Genomic DNA, 26,453 nt, shown 5'->3' on the forward strand with positions numbered 1-26,453 from the left:
CAAGCCACCAAAATTTCATTAGTTCTCTGTTGTGACAGCTAGTGTTAATTACCCATGACAAATATAGGGCTAATTGAGACAGTGGATCCAAAACTTTGAGTGCCATGGAAGCTGTTATTCTTAGAGAAAAGAGTTAAGGCCCCTATATTAGTCAGCTCAGCTGCCGTAACAAAATATCCTAGACTGGGTAGCTTAAATGACAGAGATGTATTTCTCACAGTTCTGAAAACCAGAAGCCCCAAATCACAGTGTCAGCATAGTTGGGTTCTGGTGAGGGCTCTTTTCTTGGCTTGGAGATGGCTGCATTTTTTGCTGTGTCCTCATATGACAGAGACAAAGAGACAGCAAGCTCTCTGGTGTCTTTTCTCCTTCTTCTCCTTCTCCTTCTCTGTCTAAAGTAATCTCTGTGCCAAACGTGGGTCTTGAACTCATTACCCCGAGATCAAGAGTAGCATGCTCTACCAAGTGAGCCAGCCAAGTACTGCTCTGGTGTCTCTTCTCATGAGGGCACTAATCTCCTCAGGAGGGACCCCTCATGACCTCATCTAAACCTAACCACCTCCCAAAGTCCCCATCTCTACATATATTATCCCACTGGGGGTCAGGGCTTCAACATATGAGTTTGGGAGGAGGCATAGTTACATCTTTAGCACCCCCTACCAAGGCAGGGCTTCTCATACCACCGGGCTTTCTTTAAAAATTTTTAACGTTTGTTTATTTTTGAGAGACTGAGAGAGACAGAGTATGAATGGGGGAGGGGCAGAGAGGGGGAAGACACAGAATCCAAAGCAGGCTCCAGTCTCTGAGCTGTCAGCACAGAGCCCAACTTGGGGCTTGAACTCGTGAACCTTGAGATCACGACCTGAGCTGAAGTCTGACGTTTAACTGACTGAGCCACCCAGGCGCCCCTCACATCTCTTCTTTTTTTTTTTAATGTTTATTTTTGAGAGAGAGAGAGAGAGAGAGCGCGCAAGTGTCTTGGGGCAGACACGGAGAGGCAGACACAATCTGAAACAGGTTCCAGGCTCTGAGTTGTCAGCACAGAGCCTAACGTGGGGCTCCAACTCAGGAAGAGTGAGATCATGACCTGAAACGAAGTCAGACACTTAAATGACTGAGTCACCCAGGTGCCCCTCATATCGCTTCTTAAGAGCAAATTTTTAGGGGCACCTGGGTGGCTCAGTTAAACAACCAACTCTTGATTTCAGCTCAGGTCATGACCTCTCAGTTTGTTGCAGTTTGTGGGTTCAAGCCCCAGGTTGGGCTCCATACAGGCATCTCAGAGCTTGCTTGGGATTCTCTCCCTGCCCCTCCCTCTCTCTCTGCCCCTTACCCCACCCCTCCCCCAATAAATAAATTTCTTAGAGCAAATTTTTAAAAAGAGAAGCAGGCAAGGGTGGGGTCAAGTGGGAGTTTCATGGAGAGGGCCATCCCGAGGAAGGCTCACCTCCCCAGAAACTCCGCTGATTGCTACATGCAGCTCTCCCTTAGCCCCCCTCTTCTTTCTGTGTCTTCCTCTCTCCTCCCTTCCATTTTGTCCCCCATGCCCTGACTTTCATAAAATTCACAGACAAATTCTGAGACAACTCATTAGGACTGCACAAGTCCTAGGTCTTGGAGGCCATCTTGTCTTACCTCCTGATTCTTACAGATGAGAACACTGGACCTGGAGAGGGTGTGAGAAGCAGAAGGGGGCGGGGAGTACTGGCTTCTTCAAAAGATAAGGGGTGGGGGACATTTTGGGGCACCAAGGACAGAGAGAGAAAGAGAGTGAGACTATTAAGAAGGAACCTATTTTCAAAGAAGAAGAAGAAGAAGAAGAAGAAGAAGAAGAAGAAGAAGAAGAAGAAGAAAGCTATTTTCGTTTCAGTATATCAACTTTGTATAATTTTTCCAAAAATTTTATTTCACAGGTTTTTTTTCTTTTTTTTTTTTTTTCAGTTTGGAAGTAATGCATATGGAGGCCCCTAGAGCCCCTAGTATCTACAATCCAGCCTGTCCAAGGCTTGAATCCGGGTGTCACCGAATACCTTGCAGTGCTCCCTAGGACCTGGGAGGCTCCTCCGTCGTGCTAGAAAGGGCTTCGGGCCCTTCTGCCTCAGCTCCTAAGCAGCCTGTGACCATTAACTTCACCACCCTCCACCCCTAGGCTAGGGCGGGGCCCTGGGGCGCCAGGTCACATGCTAGGCACAGGGTTTTCCCCCCCATCCCGCCCCCACCCCGTGGCTCCTCAGGAGTCCGACCTGAGCCTCCAAGCTCCATGCTCAGGCCCATGGCCACAGCCTTCTTGCTCCTCATGGGGGTCCTGCTCCCTTACCAGGGCGAGTTCTGGCCCTTTAACAAGAAGAAGTTCATGAAGGTGAGCCAAAGAACGTCTGGAACCTTCCACTACAGTAGAGGGTGGTGGTGGTGGCATCATAGGCCAGCCAGGAGGCATCAGTTGGGTTTGGAGACAGAAGTGGGGGGTGGGGGTGGATACCACCCCAAAATGGGGACTTGTTCCCAGGGCTGGAAGCTTGATGTGTCCGCGGAAGAGTGTCAAAGCCCTACTTCACCTCCCTGTGGCCCCTGAGGTCAAAGAAAGTGGTCTTCTGACCAGCATCCTGCCCTCTCTCCCCTGAGCCCACTTGTCCAGCCAGCCACGCCTCAGCAACCTGCCCTAATTCCTCCTTCCCCTCTCCTAAGCACAATGACTGTTCCTTCCCTTCCCCATCTTTCACTCCCTCCCTTTCTTCCCACCCCCCCCCTCCCCGCCAAAGCATGATCTGGGAGCATATGCTCCCCCAGCACTGGGGGAGGGAGGCCCAGGAAAGGAGAGGCAGAGGGAGAGGTACCAGTCCCCCTTCCTCTCCTGCTCCTCTGAGTGCTGCTGGAGTGGGTGTAGAGGGGTTGGCACCTGGCGGTCATCATCTCCCGGCTTCCCTTCCTGGCCCCCGGGGGCCTTGGCAAGGCACCAGGAATCCCCCCTCACTTTCCCACACAGCGAGAGGGCTGGTGACACAAGAGTTGTCCCCACAGATGAATGGGGCTGAGTGCTCCCACCACTCTGAGTGTGTCAGTGACTGCTGCCTGATGGACCTGAACAACAGGGGTGCTCTCTGTGCCCCCAAGGCCAGAGTAGCCAGGCTGTGCTTGCCCCAGGTGAGCCTCTGGGCTGGGGCGGCCCCCTCTGGCCGGAAGGGTGGGGAAGGTTAACAAAACCCAGGTGGCTGCCGCTCCTTCTTCGCGCTCTGCTTGGAGTGCCTTTTCCCCTTCCTCCACCCGGCAAGCTCCTACTGGTCCTGCAGTACACCTCCAGCCACCTCCTCTGAGAAACCTTCTCTGCTTGGAGCTCCCATGAGCTCATACCCTCGGCACAGCGTGGCTCTCCCTGGTTTGCCGTGTTTTCTGTCTGCCTCCACCACTGGCTGGAGTTCTTCAAGGGCTGGTCGAGCCCTTACCCACCCTGGGCTTAGTATCTGCCCACAGTAGGTGTTCAACGAATGTTTGCTGAATGAGTATTCCCTACCCTAACATCACTGTGGCCAAGTAGATGGGAGAAGACCTTTTCCCTACTGATCGCCACCTCCTTGCCACAATGACCTCATTTTTGGAGAGGGGCAAAGCACTGCAGCGGCGGGACCGTAGCTTTGGAGTTGGGCCTGAGTTTAAATCCTGAGTTTTTCAGGCCCTGTCTTTGCCTCCTCAGCCAGGTCACTTCTGCTCTCTCAGCCTTAGTTTCCTCATCCGTAAAATGGGGCTAAAGTAACAAGCTCACCAGGTCGTCCCGGCAACCACAGCGTTCACTGGAGCTGGGTTATGAGCTGGTGGACATGCAAAATGTGCAGGACGTCATGTTACTGCTCCTCTCTTCTTGTCGGGCCCCGGGCCCAGAGCTCCCTGGGAAGAATGGGCTGGCCTCCGGGTCCCTGTCTGGGGAGCTGCCGGTGCTGTAAGGAACCGGTCAGGCCCCTGACTCGACAGCTGAGGTGGCCAGAGGGTCTTTTCTTTATGGGCCCTTGCTCTGTTTTATTTAGTTCTCACAACACCCTGTGAGGTGGGTTACTATTATTATCCCCCTTTGACAGATGAGGAAACTGAAACCAAGAAGCTCATTAACCTGTCTATGGTCCCAAAGCTGCAGGGGGCTGCTCACCCCTTCACTTGCTCCTGCTCCCCAAGCTGTTTAAACTCCCTTCTCCCCTTTACCTTGGTGACCCCCAACCCTTGTTCGCATCTCCCGCAGACCAAGGGAAGCATCAACATCATATGCCCCTGCCAGTGGGGCTTGACGTGCATCTCCAAGGACCCGACCTGTTCCCGCCGGTGCCATTTGATTTAGAAAAAGATGCAGGCTGGTCACGGCCACCCCTCCCTCCCTCCCTGGGGGCCACGGGCCTGGAGAGTCCCCATCTTGCTCAAAGTCCAGCTCCTGAGACATTAAAGTCACTTCCTGACTCTGGCCTCTGTTGCACTTCCTGGGAGGGGAAATCTGGTAGGGATTGTTCCAGTCTGGGGCAGGAAGGTTTGGCCCTATCTGGACAGTGGAACTGCAGGAAGGGAACGGGGTAGGGGTAGGTGAGCCAAGAGGCTGGGTCCCGGAAGGGCCGAGTCTTGGGATGGAGGGCTGGATGGGAAGAGTGGGGTTGAAGAATACAGCGGGAGAGTATGTGTTGGGGTGCCCATGGGTGGGGGTGTGATAGGAAGGACTGGAAGGGAGTATTGAAATACTTTCCAAGGGCGGAGGTCATTGAGAGAGTGTTGATGAGAATGTATGTGAAGGCACAAAAATGTTCGTGCCTGGTGGTGAGAAAGGGACCTGGTACACAGAGGTCTCTCTCCATTCTCAGATATCATCGGTTCCATCGTATGGATAAAGAAACTGAGGCTCCGAGGGCTACATGACTTGCCCAAGGTCACATCATGGGGGGATCAGTTAGGACTCTTCCTGCTGCAAGTATCTAAAACAACCCAAACTGGTCTGGATGATCAGGAAATTCATTGGTGGTCACAACTGGAAGTGTGTGCCTCAGGTCTGGCTGAATCCAGCAGCTCCGTGGCCCTCAGGACGGATTCCTTCTCAGTAGCCACATAAGTTCCCGGTGTCACCCAACAGTGACAGCTCAGACTTCTTGAGCACTGATGTTCCACACACTGTACAAAGTGCTTTCTTATCTATATTAGCTTATTTTATTGTTACAACAAGTTTAGCGTAGGTACCCTAATTATCTTTATTTTACAAATAGGGGTGTGCCTGGCTGGCTCAGTTGGAAGAACATGTGACTCTTCCTCTCAGGGTCATGAGTTCGAGTCCCACGTTGGGTATAGAGATGACTAAATATATATATTTATATATATATAAAAATCTACTTTACAAATAGGGTGTGTTGAATACCCTTCTCAGGAGTTCAGAGTAAGGGGTGGAGCTGGGATTCGAACACAGGCTGTCTTGCTCCCAAGGGCAGGCTCTTAACCACAGATCCACACCACCCCTTCCAGAGAAAGGAAATGTCTCTGTCTCCCCCTTCTCAGCCAACATCCTAACACTGATTCTGACTGGATTGGCTTAGCGTGCAGCTCTTCCTTGAACCAATCTGCTGTTAGGCAGCTCTTGCGTGAGCTGCACCTTGACTGGGCTGCGTACTCTCTGGCTTAACCATAGGAAGGGGAGCTCATGACCTTCAACTTCCCAGCAAGCTTTGCGGCAAAGCCCAGTTGAGTCACTGGGGAAACACGGCACAATTGTCCACAGTTCTCCGGAGAGGACCTATCTATATATCTGGGACCAAGTCATGGCTTTCTTTTCTTCAGGAGGTGAACATGGCAAAATTTTCATGAATATTGATGATAAAAAAAAACCCCAGGAAAATGATGCAGTTCCTCCCAGAGTCTGCTTACTGCAAACATGGACAACACGCTATCCCTAAGCTTGATGATAAGCTTTGTGGCAGGTGCGACTCCTCCCTTTAAGACCCCCTAAAATAGAGCCCCCTGAAGCCAGACTTGAGGAGTGGGAGGGGTGCAGAATGGGGAAGAGTTAGAAGCATACTGACTCCTCCCGGCCTGGTGGGTGTGGAGGGCAGGTGTGTCAGTTATTTGCCTGTGCGCCTTCCTACTGCTCGCTCTTTATCCCTGGGGACTACATCTCCCAGCCTCCCTTGCCCTCTGGCATCTAGGACGGGCTGAAGATGAGAGGACAGGAGAAGGAGCCATTGCCCCTCTTCCCACCTCCTCCAGCCCCACACCTGCCGCAGGTGGGGTCCTCCTGGCAGCAGTCCTCCCATGTCCTTTGGGACAGCCACCCCTCCCCCACCTCCGGCAGTCCCCAGGGACTTCAGTCACTGTGTTTCTCCTGCCATGGGGCATCGATGTCTTCCTGTTGCTGTTAATCTCCTGGTGGCCTTGACATCCTGCTGTGTTTCTCAGCTCCTCCATCCCCTATGTGACTGGCTCCCTATCTTTTTGTTTGGTTGTTTGTGAATGTTTGTTTATTTATTTATTTATTTATTTATTTATTTATTTATTTTTGAAAGAGCGCAAGCAGGGCAGAGGGGGACAGAGGATCTGAAGCGGGCTCTGCGCTGACAGCAGAGAGCCCGATGCAGGGCTCAAAATCAAGGACCATGAGATCATAAGCTGAGCTGAAGTCAGACACTCAACCAGCTGAGCCACCCAGGCGTCCCACCATTTCCCTATCTTCAATTGTCTCTGTTTCAAATACCTAGACTGGTTTCTGTCTTCCTGACTGAGCATCGACAGGCAGAGCAGGAAACCTTCCGAGTGGAGGGAAAGCTGATTCTAGAACACTAAACCCTCCTTAAATAGGTGGAATTCACTCAAAACACCGTTGCTTTAGAAAGCAAGCTGAGGTTGGTAGTGACTTATGAAAGATTGTATGAATATTTCTACTTTGGAAAAAATTAAAACCAATAAAGACTGAATACATCAAATCAAAATTGTGCCAGTGACATTTCATGTTGCTTTAAATTAGGCATACTGGGTGAGCCCCTATACATTCCCATTTGCCATGTTTAAGAACACTTACTGATCTTGCCTGCCAAAAACTCATTGCATCCTTTCTTTCCGTGACCCTGGATTTCCTTTAAGGAAACCACCCCTTCCGTTCCCAGTCCATGAGGTTGCATGGGCTCCATTCACAACAGAACACTAAATCTGACACAGATTGGTTCAGCAGGTGGTCGTGAGGCTGGTTCTTGCCTTTATGGATGGGTTTGAAGATGGACTCATGACCCAGTTTGATCCAATCAGAATGAAGGCTAGAATTCTCCAAGAGTTACTGAGACGAAATGCTTTCTCTTCCACTGAACTTGAACGTGGGAGACAGTACTCTGTGGTTATTGGCAGCCATCTTATTACCATGTGGACTCAGAATGAAGCCAACACAGAGAGTTGAGCCAGGTGGTAGTGGCTTCATTTTAGCTCCTGTGACAAGCTGTGCCTTCCACCAGGTAGCTCTACCCCTGGGATTTTACAGAACAAAACCCAATAAACTCACTTTTTTTTCCTTAACCACTTTAGATTGGGTTTCTCTCACTTGCAACCAAGTAAGTCCTGACTGATTCCCTGTCTCTTGAAGATGAGAAGCTTTTCAGAACCTCTCTTTCTTGCTGTGGTAATAAATACTTACACTTGTTTCTTTGTTCCTTTATGGGAGTTAATATGCAGATTCAGAGGCATTGGTTTTCTGCATTTGGACGTTCAAGAATGAATATGTTCTGGGGCGCCTGGGTGGCTCAGTTGGTTAAGCATCCGACTCTTGATTTTGGCTCAGGTCATGATCTCAGGGTTGTAGGACTGAGTCTCTCGTCGTGCTCCACACTGAGTGTGGAGCCTGCTTGGGATTCTCCCTCTCCCTTTCGCTCTGCCCCTCCCCACCCAAATAAAATATAAAGTAAAATAAATGTTCCTCGTTTGGAGGTTTTAGAGGAATAATCTTAAACATTTTTTAAATGTTTATTTATTTTTGAGAGAGAGACAGAGACAGAGCACAAGCAGGGGAGGGGCAGAGAGAGAGCGAGACACAGAATCCGAAGCAGGCTCCAGGCTCTGAGCTGTCAGCACAGAGCCCGATGAGGGGCTCGAACTCACGAGTCGTGAGACCATGACCTGACCTGAGCTGAAGTCAGCCGCTCCACCTACTGAGACACCCAGGCACCCCTAGAGGAATAACCTTAATGCTGAGAAGGCAAAAGCTCCAGTCCACCTTCATTTAACCAGATCTTTTCCCTCCCATCTGATCAGTCTTTTCTCTGCTCTGAGCCCCTCTCTCAGAAGGTTTATTTCTTTGTAAAAATTTTTTTTTAAATTTTTTAATGTTTATTTATTTTTGAGACAGAGACAGAGCATGAACAGGGGAGGGGCAGAGAGAGAGGGAGACACAGAATCCGAAGCAGGCACCAGGCCCTGAGCTGTCAGCACAGAGCCCGACGCGGGGCTCAAACTCACAGACCGTGAGATCATGACCTGAGCCGAAGTCGGACGCTTAACCGACTGAGCCACCCAGGCGCCCCTCTTTGTAAAAATTTTTAATGTTTATTTATATTGAGAGAGAGAGAGAGAGAGAGAGAGTATGAGCAGGGGAGGGGCAGAGAGAGAGCGGAACACAGAATCCCAAGCAGGCTCCACACTGTCAGCACAGAGCCCGATGAAGGGCTCGAACTCATGAGCCATGAGATCATGACCTGAGCCAAAGTCAGACACTTAACTGAGCCACCCAGGTGCCCCTCAGAAGCCTTATTTCTAAGGCGAGGTCTCTACCCCTATAGTTTCCTCCTTCTCTCAAATACAAGGCAGAGACTCTGATGCCTCGATGCCCTGAATTCAAGTCCCATTTCATTTTCTTCATCCCTGGCACCAGAAGGACTGCCTTCCTGCAGGTAGCTTGGGCTGTGTGAATACTTCTGGCCAGTGAAGTGACCAGTGTAACTTCTGGGCCGAAGCAGAGAAGCCCAAGTGTGACACAATAAAAAGGAAGACTGTTTTTGATGGTTGGCCTGTGACAGTTTTCAAGCTGTCACCATTTAAGCATCGTGTCACCCCTGTGATGACCGCACTAGCCCGCAGTTTGCAGATGGGGAAGCTGAGGCTCAAAGAAGTTAAAAAGTCTGTCCGGGATCATGCTGCCAGTAGTCAGCAGAGCTGGAATTGGAACCCAGATCTTGAAAGTGCCAGAGCCCCAGTGCAGACTAGACTATTCTGCTGGCAGCCAAATGAGCATAGTAAATGGTTCAGGACGCAGCGGCGCTTTCTGGAAAACGTCCACTTCACCCCCTCTGTTTGTTCCTCTGTTCCTTTGATCTGGGAGCTGGCAGCCGGCCTCTCCAGTCAACCCTAGGAATGGGCAGTCACACCTCATTAGGTACCCTCCAGGCCTCCATCACATGGCAGTCACATGCCAAGGCAGGGATTTCGGTGGGAACTTAGGAGCACCACCACCAGCTCTGGGCCATGACGCAGCTGCTGCTCCTGGTCCTCCTCTCCCTCCTCCCTCTTTTCTTCCTTCTCACCAGCGGCTCATTTGGCACGGGACGAATCAATTATTTGGTAAGGGACCTAGAGCATACAGTCGCCTCTTCTGCCATTGTGCTGAGACCCGCACTGTTTGGGGAGGTGGGTGCACACTGATGTGGGTCAAAGCCGGACATTGGAGGCAGCAGGGGGTGATGGCTGGAGGACGTCCGGGAGGAAAAAGAGACCCCCATCCTAGTCACGGGAGCTGTGCCAGGATGTGCGAGGTGCTGCCACCGCACAGGGGAATATGACACAGGACTCCCCACCCCCGGCTTATGTCTGGTAAGAGAGACAGACATTCGTTCAGTCAACCCATTTTACCAAGCACCCAGGGAAATTCTTTTTGTAGGTGCTAGAGATAAGGCTGTGAACAAGACATAAAAATCCTTGCCCTTGTAGTGTGGCTATTCTACTCTAGGAGGCAAATAGGTAAAATATTTACATATCCCAGGTGATAAACACCTGAGGACAAAGGAAATAAGGAAGAGGCTTCAGGTGTGGTGGCGTAAGGAGAGGTTGCGGTTTGAAACCGTGTGCTGAGGGAAGACTTTATGAACAAAGCGAAATTTAGGCAAAGACCTAAAGGTGCGGTATTACAATATTACAACCAGAACCTACCAAGGGTGAGGACTTTAGTCCTAGAGACTAAGAAACACAGCAGTGAGCAACATAGGGAAAGAGCCTTGCCCTCAGAGTTGAGGCTCTAGCAGGAGGGACACAGAAAGTTAAAAAAGAAGAAGAAGAAGAACAAAAGATGAAGATAATTTCAGAGAATCCTAGTGTTGTGAAATAGTGAAGCCAGGTGATGAGGGCTGCTGTAGCTGGGTGTTTGGGGAGGGCTCAGTGGGACACAGTCAGGCAGAGCTCAAAGGACAACATGTTCTGGGCAGAGGGACCAGCAAGTGCAAATGGCCAGGGGCCAGGTGATTCTGATATGTTCAGAGTCCCAGTGATGGCTGCAGGGTGTGTGTGTGTGTGTGTGTGTGTGTGTGTGTGTGTGTGTTGGAGGTGAGGCAAGAGATCTAGTGGTGGGCAGGCAGCCCTGGGATGAGTAAGCCCTGCAGGTCCCATAAAGAATTTTGGTATCAAAATGCCCTGGGGGGTGGGGTGGGGTGGGGTATTGCTTTGAAGCAAGGGAATGACATGATGGGATTTACCTTAAAAAAAAAAAAAAAAAAAAAGATTCCTCCTGGAAAGAATGGGGAGAGGGGGGTAGGTGAGACTGTTGCAGGGTGGAGGTCAGGGGTCTGGGGTGGGTTACTGGGAAGAGTGAAATCAGGGAAGCCAGTAAGAGGCTACTGGCAGTCCAACCCTCTCCTGCTTTATTTTCTTTATGGCACTTAGTCAAACGCAATAGATAGGATTATACATACATAAGTAATAATTGTTCATTAATAATATCTAACACATATATGTTAGGTAAAAACTATGTACAGTAAAATGCCCAAATCTTGATTTTACATTAAAATCAATTAATTTAAAACCCATGCAAACACCCTCGTAACCACCACCCCGATCGAGCTACAGAGCACTTCCGGCACCCTGCAAGGCACCCTTGGGCTCACTGTCAGTTGTAGGGCGAAAGGTAACACTCTCCAGACCTCTTCTATTCTAGATTAGTTTTGCCTGCTTTTGAACTTCATGTAATGGAATCACACAGTATTCTTTTCATGGCTTCCTTTGCTCAGCATTTTGTGCCACTCTGTCTATTTCACTTATTTATTATCTGTCTTCTCCCTAGAGCTGCTCATGCTTGTCCAATAGCAAATCACGAGTCGCAAGAGTGACTGAAGTTAATTAATTAAAGTTAAGCAAAATTTAAAGTTCAGCTCCTCATTCACACTCGCCGCATTTCTAGTGCTCATTAGCCACACGTGGCTAGCGATCACCAAATTGGAACATGCAGAAAAAGCACATTTTCGTCCTTGCCAAAAGTTCTACTGGACAGCTGCTCTGGCGTGCCAGCTCCAGGAGGGAAGGCGTGTCTGGGCATTTCTGTTTGTTTTGTTCCCAGCTGTATCCCCGGTGCCTGAAACGGTACTTGGACACAGTAGGTCCTCGGCATTTGCTTGTTGAATGAATTGAATTGTCAGAGAGATGATGGTGGCAGTGACAGATGATGTGATGGCCTAGCGCTGGGGATCGCTGGTGTGGGTGAGTGTGGGGGAGGAGGGAGCCTGTAGGTGCCGTGCAAGCTCGACTGAAAAGGTAAGTAGGGGGGCTCCTGGGTGGCTCAGGTTAAGCCGAGTGCTGACAGCTCAGCGCCTGGAGCCTGCTTTGGATTTTAGGTCTCCCTCCCTCTCTCTCTGTCCCTCCCCTGCTCGTGCTCTCTCTCTCTGTCTCTCAAAAATAAATATAAGTTAAAGAAAAATAAACATTAAAAAACAAAAAAGTGAGTAGGAGTTTGCAGAGAGAAGGTTGTGCGGCGGAAGGAACCGCAGGAGCCAAGACGGGAAGGCCTGGATCACCCTGGTGTGTGTGTGAGCGAGAAGTAACCTATCTGCGGGACTCTAAAGGCAAACCCGTGATATCTCTTTGGTCCCCCTTTGGGAAAAATCCGGCGCCCCTCCGCACAGACATCCGCCGTCCCCAACTCCAGCCGGGGCGAGAGTGGGGGCGGCGGTGAGGGCGCAGCGCGGGAGGGGAACCTGCAGGGAGGAAGCCCAGGGGCGCCATCTCCCCGCAGGACGACAGGGAGATCTGCATCCAGGAGCAAGAAGTGCAAGAGCGGGTGCTGTCGCCGGGAGACCGAGGGCTGCGAGTCGCACTGCGCCCCCAAGGGGTCCGAGGGCAGCACGCGTCACCCGCAGGTGGGTGGCGGCGCCCCCTGGGGGGCGGGCGGGGTGAGCGGGGAGGACCCCCGGAAAGGAGGGGCAGGGGCGGACCCGGAGCCCAGGGGAGGGTGCGGGGTCGGCGACGGCGACCCGGAGCGGGGAATTGTCTGCTGCGACGGCACCTCCCAGCCGCTTGGGGGAGCCTGTGGACCGACCCAAGGTGGGACCCCACGCCAGGGGCTTGGAATCCAGATGGTTTGTTGTTGTTTTTATGTTTATTTATTTTGAGAGAGAGAGGGTGGGAGTGTGAGCGGGGGAGGGGCAGAGAGAGGGGGACAGAGGATTCCAAGCCGGCTCCGCTCTGACAGCGGAGAGTTGGAAATGGGGCTGGAACTCACCAAAGGTGAGATCATGACCTGAGCCCAGGTAGGATGTTTAACCGACTGAGCCACCCAGGCGCCCCCATGCTTCTCTTTCTGATATAAGTTCCCCTTTTCAGTGGGTCATCTAAGTAAACTCTGGAAGTAGCATTGTCAATTGGCACAGGTAGAAGGTCTGGTCCTAATCATGGTTCTCAGCCCACCCTTCTCAACAGCCCCACGGGCTCTGCTGTGGCCCCAGGTGTTCTGGGCCAGAGGTTGTGGGCTGGGGTAGCCTCTGAGCTGGGTGTGCAGGAAAGGGGTGTTGGTTTGCTCATGAAAGGACTTCAGGAGAAAAGATGGAGGTCCCCTGTGGGAGGGTGTTTTTTCACTCGGGATAGACACCTGGGCTAATGACAGGAAAGGTGATGCCAGAGAATGAACTAGGAGAGCACCAACAATCCTAGGGGTCAGCCTGGAAGAGGCAACCAGAGGCACAGACTGAACAGTGCATGAAGGGGTCCCTCAAGCCCGGGCTCCTCTGCTGTGTGCAAGCAGATGGTCTTGCAGGGGAGCACTTCCAGGGGAGTGAAGGCTGCCCCCTCAGGGCTGAGGGCAAAGCAGCCCCCAAGGTCAAGATCAAAGTCCTGCCTTTCCCATACATTCCTGGGCCTGTGTAAGGAGTGTCCCTGCCTGCCGAACCTGACGTGTGCATTTCCAAAGAATGAGAAATCATTTAACATCATCTATGGCCGTTGTAAGAAAATTGAAAAAAGGAAGTCAGCTAAGAACATTTTCTTGTAACGCTCCCTCTTTGCTGCCTTCCCCACCTCCTCCATCTATTCCTATGCCTCCCCAAATTTGTGTTCTTGCCCCTAGCCCTCAGAGCCTCCACCAGCAGGGGAGGGGCAGGGAGGGAGGGAGGGATGATGCACCATCACTGGAATAAAGACTTTTCAGTGTTTGCTGCCCCTGGTGCCAGGGGCTGGGGAGGCGTGGCTGGGATGGGCCGGGCACAGGTTGCTGGGGAGTGAAGGGGCTGAGAGGCCGGAAGCTTAGTCTTGGGCCTTTCCCCTGTTGGGGCATGAACGAAAGTCCCCCAGAGGAGACTTGAGCTCTTCTCCCCACCCCAACCCCTTTCTGGCTTCAGCCCATTCATAATCCACCCGCCAAAAGCTCAGTTCACACCTGAACTCTTGGTTCCCCCTGACCTTAAAGGTCAGAAATGTGAAAGGAAGTGTACAAGACAAATGTGTATGAAGAATTGGCAGTCTCAGTGGGTAGAACATGTGAGTCCTTCTCTGGGTCATGAATTCGAGCCCTGCGCTGGGTGTAGAGATTTAAAAAAAAAAAAAAATTGCCTGTGTTTATGGAGCACTTACTTTATGCCAGGGGTGGTGCCAGATCCCTTACACACAGGATCTCATTTCATCCTACAAAAAAACCTTAGGAGGAGGGGTCAGAACTTTGCTCACACCATCTCAGGAGAACCTGAGACAGACTGAGCAACTTGTTCACAGTCACAGCGCTTGAACGTGATGAATCGGACTCTTTTGGGAGATCAGAAGAGAAAGGAGGGATGAGAAAAGGAGAGCCAAGGAAAGAGCGTGAGGAAAAGAAAGATCAGAGCACCTACTGTGCTGTGGGGACGGGGAGACAATGAATCAGGACGAGTTTCCGCAAGCTGTACCTTTGGGTTGTGAGGCTTTAAGAGCCAGACGCTAGCTTGCTGGCTGTGAGTGTCGTGAATTCTCTGCAGAAGCAGGCTTCAAGGCAGCCCTGCTATATTTGGGTTACGTTCTGGGAATAAATAATTCAGATTTGGGACCCAAAGTTCCATGGTTAGCTACACTTCTGATTAGCTGAACCAAGTGTGAACCCAGATCTGAGCCAAGTATGTCCTCCAGGACGTCAGGCTTATGGTGCGAGAGCTCAGTAGTTGAGATGGAAGCTGAGGTTTACTTAAAGCACCCCCTGTAAGTCTTAGCAACACTCTAACCTTTATCTTGGCGGAAATTGCTCCTAAATGTGTCAGACAGATCCACAGTGTCACATGTACTTCAGAAAGACACAGGGCTGCGGTGCATGAGCTCCCCTTATTTGGAGAAAATCTATGAAAGGCCCTTGGAAGGGGAGATTGCAGGCTGGAAACCCAGCCTCCAAGAATACCTAATGTCTTCAAATTTAGAAGGGGAGGGGGAAAATACATTGCTGATGTGATTACACTGGTTTCATACAATGAAGAGGAGAAACTTTTCCTCTACCCTCTTAGGTTCAGTGTTGGGGGTCTGCAAATTAAACTGACAAAAGACAGATTGGCAAGAGAAAAGAGAGATTTTTTTTATTCACATACAGACGCATGTGGGGGAGTTCACAGAAAAAGGTGACCCAATGAGTCAGTTAGAATTTGGGGCATATATATCATCTTTATTGGGGAAGGGGAATGGGAGAAGGACCCTCTGGAAAATGGCTTCTTAATAGGGGAAGAAAGAGCACTTAGGGGAAAACACATTATTTTTTTTTTTCAACTTTTTTTTTTTTTTTAATTTATTTTTGGGACAGAGAGAGACAGAGCATGAACGGGGGAGGGGCAGAGAGAGAGGGAGACACAGAATCGGAAACAGGCTCCAGGCTCCGAGCCATCAGCCCAGAGCCTGACGCAGGGCTCAAACTCACGGACCGCGAGATCGTGACCTGGCTGAAGTCGGACGCTTAACCGACTGCGCCACCCAGGCGCCCCTAAAAAACACATTATTTTTAAGAAAGATAAATGGGCCCGTAGGAGAGTAGATGACAGTTATGATAGTTTTTGTGACAATGTCCATTTAGGTGTGGTGCTGACTTCTGCAGTGATAAGATTCCAGCACAAAGAGTCAATCTTTCTTGGTTGCCAGAAACTTCTCCAGGAGGGACTTTATGATAGTTGAGTTCTTTGGGGAGGCTCTGCTTTTAGACTGATGAAGGAGTTCAGAAAAATGCCTCTTCTCAAAATCCTTCAGCTTAAAAGAGCAGCACTGTCCAGCAGAAGGTGCAATGTGATTTTAAATTTTCTAATGGCCATACTTAAAAAGTAAAGAGAAACAGGTGGAACCAATTTTGACAATATAACACAATCAAAAATGTTATTTCAACGTGTAAAAATTATTTGAGATCTTTGACATTCTTCTTTTGGTAATAGGTCATCTGAATCCAATTTGTATTTTACGCGTACCCCAATTCAAGTGCTCAACATGTGACTAATTGGTACCATATTAGACAGCATATGTCTACAGGGTCCAGCATCCGGCATTTTTTATGGATTCAAGGCTGAAAATATTGCCACTTCTGTAGCTGAATTTGTAGCAGATCTAGAAAAAAGTTACAGCAAGGTGGGGAGCTCCTGGGGTTAGGATATTAAGGTAGAAAGTATCAATGACAAGGCTACAACCTATAGGACATCTTTATGGGAATTTGAAAACAGGGACTCCTTGGGGCACCTGGGTAGCTCAGTTGGTCAAGCATCCAATTTTGGCTCAGGTCATGATCTCCCGGTTCGTGGGTTTGAGCCCCGCATTGGGCTCTGTGCTGACAGCTTGGGGCCTGGAACCTGCTTCAGATTCTGTGTTTCCCTCTCTCTCTCTGCCCCTCCCCCATTCATGCTCTGTCTCTTTCTCTCTCTCTCTTTCTCAAGATAAATAAACATGAAAAAAAATAAAAATATTAAGAAAAAAAAAAAGAAAATGGGGTCTTGTCTGGGCTCCAGGCTGGGTAAGAAGAAGGTGCCTTTGAACAGCAGCAACACAACAAAAAATGTTCCCCTTCTTCCAACAGTCGTGTATTACTCAGTCTCAGTGCCAAAAACAAGAAGCACTCCAGATGGTTCAAGTAGAAAGGATTTAACACGGGGAACAGGGGGTTGAGGTCTTTGCCCCTTGCTGCCACAGAGCCCAGCTTCCCACTCACCCCTGGAAACTAGGGACATTTCCCTCGCGCCCTTTATAGACTGTAACACAGTGCTGGGCACTATGGTCATTCAACAGATGTATGAAGAAGTGAATGAATGCAGGTTCCCACCCAGCTTTGGATCTAGGCACCACGGAGTATGACCCAACCCTGCCTCAGAGTCTGAGCCCCCTACTGGGTTAAGATATTGAAAGCCCCTCCAGTTGAGCACTAACTTAGGTATGGAGGATACTTACCTGACTCCCCAACAGCCTTTACCCCTCTTCCTTGCTAACTGAACCCCAGTATTGTTTGGCTGGTACTGGGCCCAGCCCTGGGAGAGGGATCTAATTAGCCCAAGCCAGTCATGGCGGTCCTATTCCCTTTGCCCAGTACTTGCTTTCCCAGCTTCCCTTGTGGCCAGAGGTGGTCCCTTGACCCAGTTGGAGCCATTGAGATATGGAGATGTCAGCCTGGAGGCTTTTGGGCAAGATAAGAAAGTAGGCTAGGAGAAATAATCTGCCCTCAGCCCCTATCCAGCCACCCTCTACTCCATGCTTCTTAACTTGAACTTGGTAAGAGAATATGACCATTAGGAGCTGCCGTGAAGGCATCTGCCAGTTGAGAGGAGGTAACAGACGCACAGTTCTGCCAACACTTCCTATCTCCAGACTTCTTTTTAATGTTTGTTTGTTTAGAGAATGAGTGGGGGAGGGGCAGAAAAGAGAGAGAGAGAGAGAGAGAGAGAGAGAGAGAGAGAGAATCCCAAGCAGGTTTCCTGTCAGTGATCAGCGCAGAGCCTGACGAGGGGCTCAATCTCATGAATCATGAGATCACGACCTGAGCCCAAATCAAGAGTCGGACGCTCAACTGACTGAGCCCCCCAAGGTGCCCCCTCCAGACTTTTTAATTCACGAGAAACATGTGTCCCTATTTGTTTCAGCCATAATTCCTTGGGTTTTTTTTTTTTTTTTGTTACTTTTCAGGTAGATCCTGTCTTAACTCAGAAACCTAGTGGCTACTCTAAGGATTCCTTAATCACAGACTACAAAATCCTGGGGCTGAGAGAGCATCTCAGCTTTAATTAGTTCATTCTCTTCCTTCTTTGCATGAATCTCCTCTCCTACATCCCCACTGAGGGTCAGTGAACCTCCACTTGCATATCTCAGTGACGGGGACCTCAGTACTGCCTAAGGCAACCTAGGTTTGATGGTTTTTTTTTTTGTTTTTTTTTTTTAAATTTTTTTTTTTAACGTTTATTTATTTTTGAGACAGAGAGAGAGAGAGAGAGCATGAACGGGGGAGGGTCAGAGAAAGAAGGAGACACAGAATCTGAAACAGGCTCCAGGCTCTGAGCAGTCAGCACAGAGCCCGATGCGGGGCTCGAACCCACGGACCGCGAGATCATGACCTGAGCCGAAGTCGGATGCTTAACCTACTGAGCCACCCAGGCGCCCCAAGGTTTGATGGTTTTTATGTTAAACCAAAACCAAATTCCCTACAATCCCACCCATTTGTCTTAGTATGAATGATTGGGAAAGAACCAGGAATTGTAGAATGGGTAGGGGGGTGGAGTTAGCGGGTGTGCTGCTAACTTTTTCTTTAAGTTTTTAATTAGCAGACCTTTCTTTCTTCTTTCTTTCTTTCTTTCTTCCTTTCTTCCTTTCTTTCTTCCTTTCTTTTTCTTCTCTTTCTTTTTAAAGTTTATTTATTTATTTTGAGAGAGCACAGTTGGGCCAGGGGTAGAGAGAAAGAGGAAGAGAGAGAATCCCAAGCAGGCTCTGTGTGGTCGGTGCACAGCCCCACACAGGGCTCGTTCCCATGAACCGTGAGATCACAACCTGAGCTGAAATCAAGAGTCAGACACCTTACCGACTGAGCCACTCAGGCAACCCCCAGATTTTTCTAATTATGTGACATTGAGCAAGTTGCTTAACTTCTCTGAACGTTAGTTTTTGTTTTTGTTTTATCTATAGAGACGATATATTCTCCCTCCTAGATCATTGTGAGGATTTGCTAGCAAAGAGTAAGCCCACAGCAATTGTTAGTGGTTTGACTCCTTAACACATGGGTTGTGTCAACCAGCTGGCATATCTGAGAGTTGGGTCCAGAAAGCAGATAGGACCCCAGGACAGGGGCTGGTAAATTTTGACGCAGGGCAGAGAATATGGGCCATTATGACTCCCCTCGAGAAGTGTGTGCATGTACCTGTCTGAGAACTTGAGGGGCAAGAAGGGCATCCCAGGGAGGTGTCACGGTCCCCAAATGGAGAGGTTCTCAGCATGGCTGCTTCACAACCTTGTCTCCAGTCTGTCCAGCCTCATCCCGCCTGGCCCATCCCTCCTTCCTCTGATCTATTGACTTCCTCTGACCTTGATGAGGCAAAGGCTTGAGGTGACATCAAGGAAGACGCTGACTCAATAAGAACATTCAGGAGCCTGGGGAAGGTTGCAGGAAGAGCTTTAATTGCTGAGAATCCAATCAGAAAAGGGAGGTGCTGGCCAAGGGGTGGCCAGCCAGGGAGGGGTGGTGGAAGAGGGGCAGCCTTCGGTGGTTTTACTCCCGGGAGCGTCCAGCATCGTGGCAGAAGCCAAAGTTGGTATTGGTGATGGAGCCCACGATGGTCTTGTCAACCTCACAGGTCAGGCCCCGCTCACAGGGACACTTGTAGTAAACCCCATAGAGTGTCTGCAAAGACACAGGGCCATTGGAGTCACAGGCTGTGTGTTGGGGGGGCTACTTTGGGCATAACATGCCCCCTGGCCTGACCCCAAGAACCCCTGGCCAGTCTCTTTTCAGTCTGTCTTCTTCTGACTGCCACCCCAGAGGGCACTGTGGGCCCCGAGGCTGGTCCCACTCTGTGCATTTACGCTGACTAATTACATCTCTCTGGGGAGGCCTCTATTCACCTGTCCGTGAAACGGGGATAACAACCCCCTGCCCCCATTCATCTCACTGGTCACTTGTGAGGGTCAAAGGAGATGATGGCATGGGAAAGTGCTTTGAAGCCTGCTGACCTCCCCCTCTTAATCTCAGCGTTCAGGGCCCAGGCTGACGCTCCTCCGCGATCCTATCCCCAAGCCTGAGGGCCCTCCTCCTCTGAGCGGTCCCTCTTCCCACCACGACCGCCCCCACTCCGTGGGCACCCACCTTGGCAGAACACTCGCTGTTCTCACTGGCCTTGGGTGCGCAGCGGGCCAGGCTCAGCCCCGTGCTACGGTGGCAGCACTTGCTCTTGCATTGAAGGCTGTTCAGGCAGAGCTCGCCGTCTTCCTGCCGGGGCAGCCGGTTAGCCCAGGACCCCTTCCCTTGGTCCCTTCTCTACAACCCCCCTGCCCCGCCACCCACTGCCGCTGACAGTGCCTCCCCTGGTGGGGGCGTGTGTAGAGGAACCCAGCCCCTGGGTCTGGGGGCCAATCCGCCTACCCCCAGCCCCAGTGTGTGAGAAGTGGGCAGGGTAGTGGTTGCGGGTCAGGACACGGGTTCTAGCACCCGCTGTGCTATCAACTCCCTGGGTGACTCTGGGCAAGTCACTGCCCCACACTCTGCCTCGGTGTTCCCAAAACGGGGTCTCCAAACTTCTCTGGTTCCCACGCTCCGTGGAGGAGCCTGTGAAGGGTGAGGACCTTCTCCCTGGAAAATTCCTCCCTCCCCTGACTTTTACATATAACCTCAGGGGGATCCCGGACCCTCTGAGCCATGTAAGGCCCTGAGTTAAGAACCTTTGGGTACAGAGGCAGCATGGGGCAGCGTGACAGTGTGGCTCTGGAGCCAGCAGCCTGGGCTCCAATCCCTGCTCCGTGTTTTCCAGCTGTGTGACCTCAGGCAGGTGGTTTAACCTTTCTCTACAACTGCTTTCCATCTGAAAACGGACCTGATCCGAATAGGACCTATCTCGCGTGGACAGTATGAGGCATTTAGAACTGTGTCTGTGTGTCCCTCTAGGTCAGAAGCCAGACTCCCTGGGAGAGCTTTTTAAACTACTGCACATTTCTGAGCCAGGGTTTCCAGGGCAGGACCCTAGGGCTCTAGGTTTTTCTGAAGCTCCCTCAGCCAGTTTGAACCATTGCCCTGAGCATGTCCCATGCTGGTCAGCCTTGTCTGAGGCGCCAGCGGAAGAGGGCAGGACAGTCGTGGGCAGGATAGATAGAGATGCTTCACCTCTCAGCCTCCAGGCAGCCCCAGGTGGAGACATTAGAGGTTAAGATCGAAGCTTAAAAAATCTCCACCTGGGCACATGCACCCCAATATTTATAGCAACACTATCGACAGTAGCCAAATTATGGAGAGAGCCCAAATGTCCAATGACTGACAAATGGATAAAGATGGATAAAGAAGATGTGGTGTATATATATATATATATATATATATATATAATATATATATATATAATGTAATAATACTCGGCAATCAAAAATAATAAAATCTTGCCATTTGCAACAATGTGGATGGAACTAAGAGTGTATTATGCTAAGCGAAATTAGTCAGAGAAAGACAAATATCGTATGATTTCACTCATATGTGGAATTTAAGAAACAAAACAGATGGACATAGAGGAAGGAGAGGAAAAATAAGATAAAAAAAAAAAACAGAGGGAGAGGTGTTGGTGGGGGCTGGGCTAAATGTGTGATGGGCATTAAGGAAGACGCTTGTTGGGATGGGCACCGGGTGTTCTCTGTAAGTGATGAATCACTGAATTCTACTCCTGAAACCATTATTACACTATATGTTAACTAACTTGGATTTCAATAAAATTTAAAAATTAAAAAAAAAAAAAAATCCCTGCCTGGATGTTCAGATGACTCCTTCCCTGAAGCCCCTCTTACCAGGTGGATAATGATTCCCCGAGGGTCAGGCACCGCATAGGCCACTGCGAGGGCAACCAGCAGAAGGACGAGGACCTTCTCCATGATGGACGGGCACAGCTGGTGTAGACAGCCGCTGGCAGGTCAGGTGGCAGAAGACAGACCCGGCCTGGGTGGTGGAGGTATAAAAGGGACTCTGTCCACATGTGACTCACCTTCCCCAGCCCGCTCGCTGGGCTGGACGTGAACCGAGGCCCAGCTGTGGCCAATCTGCTGGGGGGCGTGTCCTGATAAAGCAAATGGGCGACACCTGGTTCCTTGTGCATGCGTGTGCGTGTATGTGTGCACCTGTGTGTGTGTGTGTGTGTGTGTGTGCGCGCGTGTGTGTGTGTGTGTGGTGGTGATACTGCATCGTGGTTGGGTGTGGACTCTGGAACACTTTTACTTGTAAAGTTATTAGCTGGGCAAGTTATCTGTTCTGAGCCTCAGTCTCCTTATCTTCAACTGGGGATCATTTTGAGAGTTGGGAGGGCTGAGGGAGTGAATATGTCGCATATATCTTAACACACATGGGTAGCTCAGCCCCGGGCTTGGCTCTGTCATTAGGATGTGTCAGCCGCTGTTACCGGTGCTCCGTTCCCCGCTGGTGCCCGGAGCCCTGGTAGGGCTGGGACTCGGGTGAGGCGAGAGAGGCACCAAGGGTGTGAGCACCCCCTTCAGCTTTGCATGTAGGCACCTCTCTCCCCAGTCTAGGCCCTGCTTCTGGCTCCATCCAAACCCAGGGATCAGGCCCCGGTGAGGAGGGGCCCCAGCCTCCCCTGGGGCATTTTAGGGCAGGTCGAGGCTGCTGGGGCTGACCCGCTCTGTGATTGACCACCGGAGGGGGGATGTGTGTTCTCACTTCCCACCTGCCCTCACACTGTGGGGGAGGCGGGGAGGGGGGGCCTGCCTCCGTGACTGATTTCAGGGGCCCTTAGGATGGCCCTTCTCACGCAATTGTCTCCCGTTTCCTCTTCACTCAACATCTGCAGTCCCAAACCCCTTCAGTTAAGGCTTCCACTCAGCCTGTCCCCTACCCAAGGCCACCTGTGAACGTGAGCTGTAGTCTCTCCTGGCTGAGGACGAGGAAGTCTTGTGAATCGCAGATGGACCCAGGTCGGGGGAGGGGGGCTGAAGGCTGGGAAGGGTGCAGCTGCCAGAGTGTGCTCAGGTGTGGGACCAGAGCAACTTTCCCTGGACGACCGCTCACGGCAGCCAAGGATCCCATCCCAGGAGGTGGAAGACCGCCCCGCTGTGGAGGCCCTGGATCCGGTTCCCCAGAGCACAGCTTGGATCCATATAGACTTGGCTTCCAAACTCGGCCCTCCCTAGCCACGTGACCTTGGACAGGTAATTTAAATCTGTAAGCCATCTGAGCCTGTTTCCTCTGTACCGAGGAAGATGATGGCTCCTTTGTAAGGTCAGGATCGAGTAAGACAATGCAGGTGGGAGTGCCTAACGTCTAGTAGGTGTTCTGCCCTCGTAATACCCCCACCCCTCCGCCTTACAGCCCTAGAGGGTGGAATAGAGGGGAGTAGCTGGAGGAACGAGCTAGGAGACCCTCACAATGGGAGAAACCTGACACAAAAGTATCACTGATTAAAGCAACACTAGTCTGTCTTATTTTTATGGAACTCAGTGTTTAAAACCACTTTCCCCTATGAGGTCATTCTGGCCCCTCCTTCGCTTCCCACTCCCCTCCCCCCCAGTACCCCTGTGAGCAGAGCCACAGGGAGGGTAATTGCACTTTGCTTTTCAGCAGCCAAGGCCAGGAGGCTGGGGAAGGAACTGGAGGAGCTCTTTCCATCTGTGACCAGAGCTGTGAAAAGTGCATCAGTCCTATCTCCGGCTGGTCACAGCCAACTTCCCAGAGGAGGAAGAATGGAGTTTTTTCCGTTACAGATGAAGAGTATAGCAAAGAGAACTTTGGCCAATGTTTCTGCTTCCAAAATATAAGCAAAAATTAGATTTTTTTTTTTGTTGTTACCAAATCCCCATAAGGTTTAGCCACCCCTTGCCCAATCTAAAGAGTGTTGTGCATTGCGTTTTTCCCCTTTAAAAAGGAACCCCACATGCAATCACATGGATTAACTTCAGAGGCATAATGTTGAGTGAGGAAAGCCACAGACAGAAAACATACAGACTGTGTGGTTACGTTTACATGCAGTTCAGGAAAAGGCAAAACTAACCTATGGTGATAAACATCTGCAGGTTTACCCCTGGGTGGGCAAATTGGCTGGGAGGCGGCAAGAGGAAGCCTTCTGGAATGTTGGAATTGTTCTAAATCTTGATTTGGGGCATTGAGAGAGAGAGGGCATGAGTGAAAGAGGGCAGGGAGGGAGAGAGAGGGGGGAGAGAGAGACTCTCTGATGCGGAACTCACGAATGGTGAGATCATGACCCGAGCAGAAGTTGGATGCTGAGCTGACTGAGCCACCCAGGTGCCCCCACAGTATGTACTTTTAAAAAGTTGTGTTTTATTTTTGTTTTTATTTTTGGCCTGGCTTCTTAGCATAACACATTTGGGATTTGTGCACGTTGTGGCCGGTTTCTGTAGTTTGTTTCTACTGTTTCTGCTTCTGTTGTGTAGAATGGAACCACAGTGTGTTTATCCATTTCCGGCTGAAGGACATTTGGGTTATTTCTGAAAAATTTGGGGCAATTATTAATAAAGCTCTTATACAGGAGCACCTGGGTGGCTGGGTCAGTTAAGCGTCCGACTTCAGCTCGGGTCATGAGTTCGAGCCCTGCATCAGGCTCTGTGCTGACAGTTCAGAGCCTGGAGCCTGCTTCGGATTCTGTGTCTCCCTCTCTCTCTGCCCCTCCCCCACTCATGTACTGTCTCTCAAAAAAAAAATAAACGTTAAAAAATGTTTAAAAAAGCTTTTATACATATTTGTGTACAGGTTTTTGTATGTGTGCAAGTTTTCATTTCTCTGGGACAATAATCAGGAGTGAGATGGCTGAGTCTTGTGGCAAATGTTTGTTTCAATTTCTGAAAGATGTTGGACTGTTTTCCAAAAGGGCTGAACTAATGTGCATTCCTATCAGCAATGTATAAACGTTCCAAATGCTTTCTACATCCTCATCAGGGTTCGGCACTGCTGGTTTTTTAGTTTTTTTTCTCTTTCTTTCTTTCTCTTTCTTTTTTTTGTTGTTTGTTTCTTTGTTTTTGGTTTTTAATTTAGCCTTTCTAATAGATGTAAGAGCAGTATGTCATTTGCATTTCCCTACCGACTGATGGTGTTGAGCATTTTTTCATGTGTTCAATTGCCATCCATGTATCTTCTTTGATCAAGTGTTTGTATCTTTTGCCAACCAATCTTTAATGGTTTTTTGTTTTCTTATTACTGAGTTTTGAGAGTTATCAGTGTCCTACAGGGGCTTGAAGTCTGTTCATATTATTGGGAGCCAGTAATGACTGGCTGGGTCCACCTTAGTGGGAAATCCATTCAGTCTCCGTCTGTCCCACCATGGACCCCTTGTTATGAGTCTCTGAGCCAGTGCAGGGTAGGAGTGGGTGGGGAAGGAGGCTGGCTAGCATTTACAGGAGTGGGGTGTCCTGTCCAGTTGATGTTAAAACCCTCTGCAGTAGCAAACCCTTGGAGAACATTCTTATAGGACTCAAATACTCTCTGGTTTTTGTCCCTATTTTGAGGATTCCATGTACCCTACCCCTTTCCTGAAACTCTTTTTTTTTTTTTTTTTTTTAAAGTGAAACATTTGCTTTTTAAATTTTTTTTTTTTCAACGTTTTTTATTTATTTTTTGGACAGAGAGAGACAGAGCATGAACGGGGGAGGGGCAGAGAGAGAGGGAGACACAGAATCGGAAACAGGCTCCAGGCTCCGAGCCATCAGCCCAGAGCCTGACGCGGGGCTCGAACTCACGGACCGCAAGATCGTGACCTGGCTGAAGTCAGACGCTTAACCGACTGCGCCACCCAGGCGCCCCTCCTGAAACTCTTAACCCTCCAACCTTACTCTGTTGGAGACGATGACCATCTGGCTTGTACATTAGCTGCTGCCCACAGACTGACGTACCTCAGACTGTCTCTCCTTACAGGAGAGGTGGTATACTTTTTGAGGCAGCCATAACAAATTACCACCCACTTGGCAGATCGAAACAACAGAAGTTGGTTCCCCTACAATTTTGAAGGCCAAAAGTCGAAATCAAGGTATCAGCAGGGCTGTGCTTTCTACGGAGGCTTTAGGGGAGAATCGGTTCCATGCCCCTTCTTGCTTCTGGTGGTTACCAGCTTCCTTGGCTGAAACCCCATCATTCTAGTCTCGACCTCCATGGTTATGTCACCTTTTCCTTTTTGTCTGGATTCTCCTCTTGTGTCTTAGAAGGATACTTGTCATTGGATGTAGGACCCGCCTAGATAATCTGGCAGGATCTTCTTATCTCAAATCTTTACTTATAGCTGCAAGGAACCTTTTTCTCAATAAAGTAATTTTTACAGGTTCTGGGCATTAGGATGTGGATCTTTGGGGGGTAGATAATAACAGCACTAGAAGTGCTACCTTCTGGGGAGATTTCCTTTCCTCACTGTCCCCAGGGCTGTCCTGAGTGGGGTTGTCATGCCACAGTAGTCCACTCCCACCTGGCCAGCACCCCCATCAGAGCTCTCTCTGGAGCAGGCGGAGGGTGGGGCTTCCACAGTGAGGGAAGAGGCCCGACTGTCCCCCTGGCCTCATACAGCAGAGTTTCACCCTCACATAGGAAGGAGGTCAGGGTGCTGGCCAGCCCAAACCAAAACAATGTGACAAGTGTCCACTAGAGACGGACATTTGTCTGCCTGCATCTTTTGAGTGACTGGTAGTGACTCATTTCTACAGCTCCCCTGGGGACATAGTGCTCTTTTTGATTTATTATTCGGAGAGTAAGAGAGAATGCCACAGGCTTTCACGTAGCTCTTCCTGGTACATTTGTCTTTAGCTCAAGGGTCAGGGAGCCAAGGTGAGGATTTGACCTGTTCCTGAGGTGATCTGGTGTAACCATTTAGAACATAGGATGGATTTCAGGCCTTGCAGTTCTGTACTGT

The 26,453-nt window shown here is 50.1% G+C and overlaps 2 protein-coding genes across 3 annotated transcripts; one reads left to right on the forward strand and one right to left on the reverse strand.

The window, feature by feature from the left end:
- Positions 1 to 2,260: 2,260 nt before the first annotated feature.
- CLPSL2 (colipase like 2) lies at positions 2,261 to 4,321 on the forward strand. Its single transcript, XM_042937277.1, has 3 exons — positions 2,261 to 2,359; positions 3,019 to 3,141; positions 4,226 to 4,321. The coding sequence occupies exons 1-3, from the start codon at positions 2,261 to 2,263 to the stop codon at positions 4,319 to 4,321; spliced, it is 318 nt and encodes a 105-aa protein (XP_042793211.1).
- Positions 4,322 to 19,120: 14,799 nt separating this feature from the next.
- Positions 19,121 to 21,474, reverse strand: CLPS (colipase). Of its 2 annotated transcripts, XM_042937278.1 has the most exons (3): positions 21,391 to 21,474; positions 19,715 to 19,837; positions 19,121 to 19,252 (listed from the first exon to the last, which is right to left on the reverse strand). In XM_042937278.1, the coding sequence occupies exons 1-3, from the start codon at positions 21,472 to 21,474 to the stop codon at positions 19,121 to 19,123; spliced, it is 339 nt and encodes a 112-aa protein (XP_042793212.1). The 2 variants fall into 2 exon arrangements, with proteins under 2 accessions (XP_042793212.1, XP_042793213.1); XM_042937279.1 differs by lacking the exon at positions 19,715 to 19,837.
- Between the last annotated feature and the right edge of the window lie 4,979 nt (positions 21,475 to 26,453).

Source organism: Panthera leo, chromosome B2 (assembly GCF_018350215.1).
Source record: "Panthera leo isolate Ple1 chromosome B2, P.leo_Ple1_pat1.1, whole genome shotgun sequence".
Classification (NCBI taxonomy): domain Eukaryota; kingdom Metazoa; phylum Chordata; class Mammalia; order Carnivora; family Felidae; genus Panthera; species Panthera leo.

What these genes read in the sequence shown, in the direction of transcription:
- CLPSL2 (XM_042937277.1), top strand. Translation starts at nt 2,261, where the DNA reads ATGCTCAGGCCCATGGCCACAGCCTTCTTGCTCCTCATGGGGGTCCTG. An exon ending in ACAAGAAGAAGTTCATGAAG is followed by an intron (nt 2,360 to 3,018) that starts GTGAGCCAAAGA and finishes TTGTCCCCACAG; the next exon opens with ATGAATGGGGCTGAGTGCTC. An exon ending in CCAGGCTGTGCTTGCCCCAG is followed by an intron (nt 3,142 to 4,225) that starts GTGAGCCTCTGG and finishes CATCTCCCGCAG; the next exon opens with ACCAAGGGAAGCATCAACAT.
- CLPS (XM_042937278.1), bottom strand. Translation starts at nt 21,474, where the DNA reads ATGGAGAAGGTCCTCGTCCTTCTGCTGGTTGCCCTCGCAGTGGCCTAT. An exon ending in GGGGAATCATTATCCACCTG is followed by an intron (nt 19,838 to 21,390) that starts GTAAGAGGGGCT and finishes CTGCCCCGGCAG; the next exon opens with GAAGACGGCGAGCTCTGCCT. An exon ending in ACAGCGAGTGTTCTGCCAAG is followed by an intron (nt 19,253 to 19,714) that starts GTGGGTGCCCAC and finishes GTGTCTTTGCAG; the next exon opens with ACACTCTATGGGGTTTACTA.